The following is a 10,629-nucleotide window of genomic DNA, read 5'->3' on the forward strand; positions in this document are numbered from 1 at the left end:
CTCTTTCCACTGTAAAGGGGGGGAAAAGGAAGTAAGTGAGAAGAATGAAACTGACCATCTTCAAGCTGGTGAACAAATGTGAAAATACTAGGGTCATCTGAAAAGGCTTCACAGAACACCAGTGAGAAGGAAAACTCAGAGTATGTAGAGCACAAAAGTTATTCCCAAACTGTGGGCCAAGCTACATGAGAAGCCAGAAAATCCTCTGCAGAATTATACTGCCCAGGTAGCATTTACAGTTGAAAGACTAAAAAAGATTCATTCAAGAATTTTATGACAGCCACTGAGAATTTGCAGGCATCTGTTGTCTGGTAGGCTTAGGAACACCTGTGACAAAAGACAAGCTACACACATGGCGAGCAGAGCAATCTATATTTTCTTAGCAATAATTTTCAAGGGTGCAGGATTCCGATGCAGAAAATCCTAGGGTATGCATCAAAGGCAAACAAAACATCTAATCATCTAAAACATCTAAGTGGTCACAAGAAAAAGATAAAAAGACACAGTGGTCAGAAAGACATTTCTGTACTGCAAACCTCTGTGTCTGCACCCACGTTTTGCAAGTCTTGATGGTAAACCACTACAAAAAACAACACGTCCTTGTGTGAAGAACTTAAAAAACCTGCTATCATCCTTAGTACCTTCGAAAAAGAGCAAAATAGCTAGCTCTCATTTTTATTCAAGAGTTAGAGAACAGCAGCTCTCCAAATTGTTGAGTGAGATTATAGCATTGAAATGCTTACTTCTATGGCACAGAATCTTACAGTTACAACCCAGTTTGAAAACACATACATGATGCAGCACAATGTAACACTTTTCATATTTCAGATGGCACTTCCAAAGTTCTTTTAAAAGAAAACACGACTTTTAGAATTCACCAGCTTATACAAGAGCCAGCTCAAGATACCCCAAAATCACTCTCATTCTCCAGCTAAACCTGGAATTACTCACCCACTGAACATTATTTCTGCAAAGAGGGTCCTAAAGGCCCAGTTATGTTTGAAACATTTATAGCTTTGCCCTCCCACTAAGTGGCTAGCTTAGAAAGCAGCTTAAGAGATAGAATGGGCAACAGATCCATGCTCTGACCAAACAGGAGAAGACTTGTGTTTCTAGAGCATAATATCTAATGTTGGATTCTTTCTGCCAAGTACGTTCAACTGAAGTAATGCTGAATTGCTACAAGGCTTTGAGGACTCTCCGAGTTAATGCCATCTACTTGTATTTCTCTTGCTAGGTTCTTCTGTGATATGAAAATAGGGAAGCAAATGAGCAAATAGCTGAGGAAGAGTCAACAGGTAAATATCATGAGACAGTGGTACCAGGGAAGAAAGTAAAATAGGTGTCCCCAGCATATGACCTGTCCCTTCCCTGGAGAGTGGCTGGGAGTGAGTCCCCCAACCACTGAGGGATGTGTCCACATAAACACACTAGCATGCGGCTGGGGGCAGGGCAGCCCAGGAGGAGACAGAGAAGCACCCCAGCTCTGCCTCGCTGTGTGTGCAGCAGCTCCCCGCTCTGCACCACTCTCCTGCCCCCCATTCCCCTCTCCCAGCCACCAGCCCTGCAGCTGAGCCAAGACATGCCTGAGCTAGGGTACCCAGCTGCACTGGAAGGTTTAGAGATGTAGTTTAAATTGGTCTCCTGAACTGATCTCCTAAAATCACACTTTATGTTCACCTTCAGCACTACAGAAAGCAGCATGAAGGAAAAAGGAGCATAGTCACTGGGGAAGAAAAATTATCAGAACAACTGAGTATGAGATAAGAGACAGAAGCACCTGACTCAGTCCTGAACAGAGCTGAAAGGGATCCACTGACCCCTGAGCTTAACACCCATGGGAAATTTCCTCAAAGGCAAAAGCTAGAAATAAAACCTCAGTACTCAGGCAGTGGTTTCTGCTGGGACAGTTTCTGTGCCTCATGGGTACTAGAGGGAGAAAGGATGGAGCATTTTGCTTACATATTTTAGTCCTCTTGAAGACCAATTACTTGTGCCACAGAGGAGCTAAAAAAAGAATTTGACAATGCACTCATATAGAGAAGGGCGTTTTGCTTTGAGGTCTCCCTTTACATGCAAAAGGCAAATAAAATCTAAACTTGACTATAAATTATCTTACTGCCGTAATCAAAGGAGCCCAGCCCACTTGCTGCACACCCTAAAATCTGATGTAAATTTTTCAGCCTCATCCACATAAGTTATAAGCTAAAGAGGACACTCTTGCAAAAGCATTTGGGTACAAAACGAGAGGCTGATTATGTGCATATCAATCTGATCTTTAATACCTGTGCAATCAGTCTTAGGACTATATGATAGAGCTGTTGCTCAAAAGGAATTTGCACAGAAAGTGATCGGTTGTTATCAAACAGTACTTTAGATGGCATATTCCTCACTAATTATCAATGTAAATAGGATGTCTCAGCAATAGAGGGGAATTTTTTAAAGGCATGGAATACCTATAGAGTTACAAAAAGAGTATCTTTAGAAGTAAGAGGATTTAGAAGTAAATAGGAGTGCATTTAGAAATTGAAAAAATATAAACAGGATATAGAAGATTTGCTTTTAGTTGGTAGACATCGATTTACCTTACTTGCCTGAAAAACACCTAGGAACACTTGCTAATGTTTTATTCTGGGTCTCCCAAATAGTTTTTTATTGAAAATAGATAAGGTAGACACAGGATGATACATACCAGACCCCTTTTCACTAGACATGGCAACTCATGATGAATCATTGTAGTACTTTGAGTTTAAGCAGGTCTCAGTGTATAGGGTTTTTGCTCACGTGCTCATCATTTCTGTGCATAGTGCAGAGAGGGAACAGCTTCAATATGGTAAGACTGCTAACAAAAATGTTATAAAGCCAGACTTTGGCAACTATTTTAAGAGATAAATGAACAAACATGATACCTGGTGATAGTGTGTTTGGGAGAACATTGGAAAAAAAAAACACCAGTGCTACTGTTACCATAGCATAACACTACAAACTACAGCAAATGTGCAGGGAGTGAAGAGAAAAATGAAAGAAAATTAAAAGCTTGGTATGGTTTTAGAGTGCATGGAGCTGTCATCATGTCACAAAAGTGACAGGGTAAGTGTCACTGACGAACCACATCTGTGACAAAGAGCTCTGCAATCTCTAAAAACAGCTCCTCATTTGCCTTCTTCAGAGAAAACACCAACAATTACCCTCTGTTCAAGAAGGGAAGGCAATGTCAAATTTGAGCCAGCGGTCTTCTACAGGTTATTGTCACACTAGGCTGGGCCAGCTGAGCTCAAAGACGTGACACAGACAGAACACAGAAGCCTTCTGCAGGCTGCCTGGACTGGGGCTCAAGACATCAAGAAACCTCTCAGGCTGAGACACTTCACTGAATATTCCCCGTTAGTTAATGGAATATTTGATATTCCAAGTTATTTTATATTGATGGAAGTTATTTCTATTATTTGGGTATATATTTGGAGGCAAGGAATTGTGTCTTTACAGGATTCTAGTACAATTTATTCAATTTTCAGGACTTGATTCAGTTGCTTAAAACTTGGCATTCAGTGACATTTTAAATACCCTGGGATTCCCAGACATGGGCACAGAGCTAGCAAATCTGACATAGTATCTGCAGAAGACTTCTGCACCAGGAAGCAGATGTACAACTCCTTAAGACACTTTAAATGGCATTACACCCTTAACTTAGGCCACTGAACCACATTCAGCGATATATGGATGCTCATCCAGTGCACGGCTAATGAGATAGGATCAGGTGCTGAAGGGAACAAATACCAGATTCATTGTCACTGAGGGACTCCTGAACAATACAGATAATTCTCTAATGGGGAATGGGCTGGGATTCATCTCTGACACAGAGGCCACCTTTGGTGCCTAGAATGAAACTATGTGTCTTCATGTGGGCAACTGAATCAAGCCTAAATTTACGTGAGCCAAGCCCCACTGTGTAACTGGACATGTAGTGGCTTGCAAAGTTTCACCCCAGTACTCATATATTAGCTCTCTGCAGATGCCGCAGAGAGAACATGAAGAGGGGCAGATCCTGTCTTCACACCACAGCAGATGATGCAATTTCTCACTAACACCTCTGCTGTAAGCTGTGTTGTCGGGGAGGGGTTTTGCCTTTGTCACAAATATCAAACACCCTTAAGAGGAAAAACAAAACCCACATCCTTTTCATTTAGTTATATATATATTAAACAGTGAATAAGGGAGAACACTAGACAGAAATCATGGGAGCTTTCTTCACTTTGTACACCTCTGCTGCTCTCATTCTCCTGGTAATTCATGGAGGTAAGTGTCCAATTCAACTCCTCTGAAGGTAAGTGCTAACACAGAGTTCCAGTTAAGCCAATGTGTATTAATGTAATGAAGGAAGTCACAGTTATCATTTGAGTTCTTATTATTAGCTCTTTTCCACTGTCTGCATGGATTGATCTTCAGATAAATAATTTCTGAATGGCTCATATTAATTAAAGCTGCCCAGAGGACAGGCTATTAGGAGGAATTCTGAGGAGTTAACATAATGATTATCTGAGCTTTCTCTCCAGAGGCATACACATACACTGATTTCTTGATTTCTCTTTTTATGGAAATCAGGTTCATGAAATGTGACTTACACTATATAGCCCAGTTTCCAGGTGTCCGCCAAGGCCACCTACAGTACAATATTTATCATGTGACAGATCTAAGGTTGTTACTCACAATGAAAGGTGAGAAGTTAACTGTAGCAGTGAACTTCAAGAAAAGAAATCTGTGCAAGAGCAACAATACTTTTTCTTGTCAAAGCTCTGATCTCATTTTGGTTCCACTGAAATATACAGAATTAGTACTGCTGAGCAGCTTTAACAGTCTGCCTTGAAGACTAGCACTGTAACATGTGTACATACTTGTTTGTATACTTTGTAATTACATTAACTGGTTTTTGTAAGAGACCTTGAGTGTCTTTCAGTATTTGTCAACCCAGCTGTGTGTATTGTGGCTTATTTTTATTTTTAGGTTTGTGTGTGGATATCATTGGAGGAAATGAAGTAGCACCACACTCAAGGCCGTTTATGGCCCTGCTCAAAGGAAAAGATGGAACATCTATTTGTGGAGGAGCTTTGATCAAGGAAAACTGGGTGTTAACAGCTGCACACTGTAAGATGTAAGTTCTTACTCTGATTGTCCTTAGTGAGTATCTTAGTGTCCTCACTGAGATTGTCCTCAGTGAGTATCTGGTGACTCTATTATAAGAAAGTTAATGTCCATGGTGGTTTTGTGCATTTAGCATGACCATGATCACGTTCTGATGACTGTTTTATAATTTATATTGACAAATGTGCTTCAGTGAGTAAAAAAATAATATAACAAGGTATACTGACCTTCGCTATTTCTGAACACATGTTTCTTGCTGCATGCAATCACAGAACAGCAACAATGAAGTAGTGAAGTTAGGGGAAAGGTTTATCCCTGTTTCCTCAGTCAACCACTGCACTAGGCCAGAGGACTGGCCAGACTAAACAGCTGCTCAGAAAACAGAAATAAGTTCTTGTCATTTTATTCTACAAAAGATAGGCAATTCGCCACAGAAAGAGACAGCATGCAGCTACACAGTAGCAAAGTACACTGTCCTCCAGACAGTGACAGGAAACACTGAGAGATATCTGCTCTACAGGATATATTGGCTTTTCTCTTGCTGTCTGATTCAAGATACAAATGGCTATTTGGCCCTGCCGAGTCCCTCAGGAAGGCAAGATGTGAGGTTTAAATGACACATCACACCCCTTGCCTTTGCACGGAGAACTGGAGCTGCTGCTGAGCCAGACCTCACACAGGCTCTGTCAACGGCCTGCCCAGAACAAGTAAATCACTGAACTCTGCAGACATCAGAGAAATGCATCCATCTCTCCTGTCCTTGTACAAACAGGGAAATATACGGAACCTACTGCAAAGAGAGATTAGGGCCCAAAAGCTGACATTTTAGCATAAGGTAGTGTTTCCAAGTGAGACTGCATTTATGAGAAAATACAATAAATAATTAACCTAATGATGTTAAGTCAACAGCCAGACAGCACTTACCAGCCCAAGGAAAGGAGCAACCACATTCTCAGGGTTGTGTTTCCCACAGTAGGATGGAAAAGAGGGCCAACCTATACACCTGCTCCAAGAATATTCCCCAATTCAGTTGTAACGTACATTGTTCTCCCACAAACAGCTATACCTGTGATCTGATACAAATCTTGGACTGCTTGGTCAAGGACTGCCAGACTCCTGGTTGCTATACCAGAGAGACCCAGCAGGACAACTCTGTCACCACTTCAATATCTAGAAAGCATATCAAGTTGCAGAACAGTTTACAGACAGTGAATGAGATATATCTCATACGGACTCTGCAAATACTGCTGAAATGGTGTTCGGGCAAAGCAATAGTACAATTCTGTCCAGTTGTGATGACCTCTGAACTAACAGTGCTGTGAGCTATTCTAAATTTTCAGTGCCAATTGCAGAGGGCACAGTTGAGAGCAATGGTGAGACCAGTACCAATAGAAAAGCTGAGGCATCTACCTTTACTCAGTTCCCGAAGGGGAACAATAGGGGTAGGTTCAGAGTCAAGTTCCTGAAGCCTGTCCATGCTCCATGAATTTTGACTCACTGACTTAATTATTTTCAACTACTTGTAAAAATTATGTAATCTTTTATATTTTTCTAAATTACTGCTGCTTTTCAGGCATGAGAAAAGGAGCTCTGTAGCAGCTGGTCATGATAGCATCATATTTAACAGCAAAGAATTATGGAGTGACAGCAAATGAATCCCACTAATCCCATTGTCTCTCCTCTCAGGGAAGGAGGCAGTGTTATTCTTGGAGCTCATTCACAGAAAAAGAAAGAAAAAGAAAAACAGACTATTCAGATTGCAAAACAAATTCGCTACCCATGCTACTCTACCACGAGCAAGGAAAATGACATTATGCTGCTGCAGGTACAGACTTACTGCATCTCCTACAATGCACCAGTTTTTTCCTTCTTGTGAGGGATGTGAGCCAAGGGACTTCCTGGTGCCTTTTTCTGGGGTGATATGGCCTGGTCTGCTAAACCAGCAGACTAGGGAATTGTGGATGTGCTGGGAACTAAGGCAACAAACAACTCCTGCAAGGCATGCGAACACTAGAGGTAGAAGAATTCTGGCGCTTGACCAAGATATTTTAATTTCTGGCTTTTCAATGAAAGAATAACTATTGTCTGCAGAAAGAAATGTATTTCACACACAGAAATAATTTAGTTAAAATCCTAATGTTCTGCCTGAAAAACAGTTCTAATTAAAAATGTCTGACTTTTCTGACTCTTGATTTTGACAGCTTCAATGGTAACTGTTATTTTGTCCTCCCAATGGTCTGAGAGCCAAAGAAATAAAATAGGGTATTTTTTAGAGCTAGTATTTCAACAGAAGCTAAAAGTTTTTTCTTGAGACAAAGAATACTCATTTTCCTCATTCTTACATTGATTACATAAATCCTGTCACAAAGAACTAAAGAATCTCAAAAAGTGGTGGCAGTAATTCCCCAACGAAAACAATCCAAAGGTTACATGCAGGGGTCTCTATCAGACTCTGCCCTGTAATAACGGTTTTCCACATCTTTTACAGCTTCAGAAAAGAGCAAGGCTTAATAAAGCTGTGCAGCTCATTCACCTGCCTACCTCAGATGATGATCTCAAACCAGGAACAACCTGTGCAGTAGCAGGATGGGGACGAACTCACAATGACCTGAAAACGCCTTCTGATACCCTGAGGGAGGTCAATGTCACTGTCATCAGCAGGCAAACCTGCAATGACAAGCATCATTATAAAAACAACCCTGTTATAACAGAAAACATGATATGTGCAGGGGCTAAGAAGGGAGGGAAGGACTCCTGTAATGTAAGTATATTTACTGTCTATATCCACACAGATTATATTAAAAATAAAATATAATGTACTAGCTTTTACACATTTATTATTTCTGCCTCTCTTCAGTTCAATTAAGAACTTTTTTTAAAATGAATTAATTTACCAAGGCTTGTTCTTCTTAACCTTAAAATAAAAACTTCTGATTGATAAATTCACCTTCACAGACTTTGGATATTGTGATTTTATCCAGGCATGGCAGATAGCTATTCTCTTCTTCAATAAAATGTTTTCAATAGAAAAATCTCCACCAAATAGCTGATGAGCCTGTTCTCAATCAGCTAACCTCAGTGAACAACTTCTCTGATATCAGAGGGCTTTGAAACAGGAGTTTTGCTGATAAAAAGTAATTTGGGCCACAAGTCAAATGCACAACAGTGTAATAACTAATTAATTAATTAAGTTACAGAAAAGGTACCAATTTCTAGAGACTTTCTACTTTTCAAGAAGAAAGCTTCCAGTTTTTCTTTCTGTATTCAAAAAATACTAACTAATCCTTAGCACTGAGCTAGATTCATTCCCCGCTACTCACATTTGGAAGATCAGATTCTAGTCTTTTCCTTTTCTGCTAATGAAAATCTTAACTTTCAAGAAGGAAAAAAAGAGAGAAACTGTCCACAATAGCACTGTCTACATTTTTATTTCCTCCATGCCTCTGGTGCAAATTTTATTTAAAAGAAACATTTTTTAGCTTTTGTAAATTTTTTCTCTTACATATTTTTTTCACTTTTTCCAGGGGGATTCTGGAGGACCTTTAAGATGCAATAATGTGATGAGAGGCATCACTGCTTTTGGAAAGTCAAAGTGTGGTGCTGTTGATGGTCCTGGTGTCTACACTCGGCTTACGAAGCAATACCTTCAGTGGATAAGGAAAACCATAGGGGGAGCCTAACCGATCGGGGGTTGACCAAGTGATTTCCTACTGTGTATTTGTGTAACAGTATCTAGTTTTGAAATACGCTTTAAACACAGCTTTATACTAGTAAAAGAGGTATACCCATGCTGAATTTTAGCAGTTTGATATGTCCTTACACACGAAAATAAATAGATCTGTTTTCAGGACAATGGGGATCTTGGTAGGGCCAGTACATAGTGTGCTCCGCTATATGCTCTGCTATAATGGCATTCATAGTTTACACTGTCAGCCATGGTGTCATGTGACAGGTATTTGTGACTCAGGTTTCCAACATTCTTGCATTGCACAACCAGACTGAGCTTTACATGGACCAGTATTTCTGACCAAGAATCTAATGCAGCTGTTTGTGTCCTCACTGCACTCTTCTATATCCGGACTTCCGCAAATAACCCTGAAAGTTAGTGAGATGCTAGGTACAACTGCAGACATCTGAAAAACCTGGCAGTTCCTCCACAGCAGAGGAGCTGATTTTACAGGCGTAGGGGACTGCTAACTTTCAGAAAACCAAGTTTCAGCAACTGCATTTGATTGTGGGATGTAATAGGACATAATAAGTGTGCATTTCCTAACTGTCTTGTTTTTGAAACCTCTAGATTTCATTCTGTTATGCACTTTGCATTTAATAAAGAAATGGCAATAAAAATCTACTGCTTGCAGCTGTCAGTTTATGTGGAAAGCTCTCTCTGTTGCAGTACAGATATTCTGTGTACATGATGTTTTGGATATGCAGTATGTTTGCAGAATCCACCAAGACCAGCAATATTATGTTAAAAAAACAGCTGAAAACCCATCCTCCAGAGAAATGACAGAGAGGTGTCTCAGCTGGAGTATCAGTACGATCAAGCATTCATAACATAAAACAATCTTAAATTTATGATGTCACTACTGCTTTTTCAGTTATGCAATGAAATTTTCAAGTGCTTCAGCCACTACTTGTCAAACGGCAAACAGACCTATTGTGCAAAAAAGCTTCTGCCTATCTGTGTATTAACAGTCAGGCATTTTCAATGCCATGAGCACCTCAAAAAGGGCTTGGTTTTACTTTGTGTTGCTTTGGGTTGTTTTTTTTTACTTGGAAGTAGGCATTAGCTAGCAGAAAGCAGAGGATATTGAAAGGGTGGAGAAATCTTGTATCAATTTTAATTTAAAAATGATGGCTTGGTTCATCATAAGCAATTAAACACCACATAAATTTGAGAAAATACAGACTAAAACTTTTTTACACAAATGTCTTCAGCTGATCTTGATGAGAAGAAAGAGTGGTTTTGTCATAGAGCATTAATGAAGGATAAGGAAGGAGAGGGCCTAAACTACAAGGATCTTTAAGATGCTCAACATCTTCTTTTGTGTTTTCTGTCCACTACAAATGTTTAACAGTCAGAACTTTTCACATTCCTTATTCTTATTCCCACACTGTTTGTTCTGACTCTTGACACACTTGACACGTGCTTGACACACAAATAAGCACGACAAACGCAGAGAGAGGCACACACAAACTCAGAAGAAAAACAGGAGCAGAGAGAAGGATTCACAGCCAAGTGAGATTGCATCAGTGAAATTTGCCCCACTGATGGGTACAGACACCCAAAGTGGTGACTTTGATTCTCTCTTTAGACATGGGAAACAAGTAAGACCCGTCCAGATTTTCTTGCAAACTACCAAACCCCTGCTTCAGAAAGAACTGATTCTAAAAGCCTTCAGAAAACAAAAATATCCTTATCAATCTCGTGAAAAATCTGTAGCTGATCTTCAAGACAACTGACCACCTAGGGCTATTTCACTCTTT

The 10,629-nt window shown here is 40.0% G+C and overlaps 1 protein-coding gene across 1 annotated transcript; it reads left to right on the forward strand.

Annotated features, from left to right (window-relative positions):
- The first annotated feature begins 5,018 nt into the window (after nucleotides 1-5,018).
- LOC104498395 (granzyme A-like) lies at nucleotides 5,019-8,819 on the forward strand. Its single transcript, XM_010141769.1, is given in 5 exon segments — nucleotides 5,019-5,153; nucleotides 6,720-6,726; nucleotides 6,834-6,964; nucleotides 7,628-7,900; nucleotides 8,664-8,819. Coding segments are annotated over 5 exon segments (663 nt in total). The 5' UTR covers nucleotides 5,019-5,057.
- Nucleotides 8,820-10,629: the final 1,810 nt, after the last annotated feature.

The sequence above is a fragment of the Buceros rhinoceros genome, unplaced genomic scaffold, assembly GCF_000710305.1.
Source record: "Buceros rhinoceros silvestris isolate BGI_N320 unplaced genomic scaffold, ASM71030v1 scaffold308, whole genome shotgun sequence".
In the NCBI taxonomy this organism is placed as follows: domain Eukaryota; kingdom Metazoa; phylum Chordata; class Aves; order Bucerotiformes; family Bucerotidae; genus Buceros; species Buceros rhinoceros.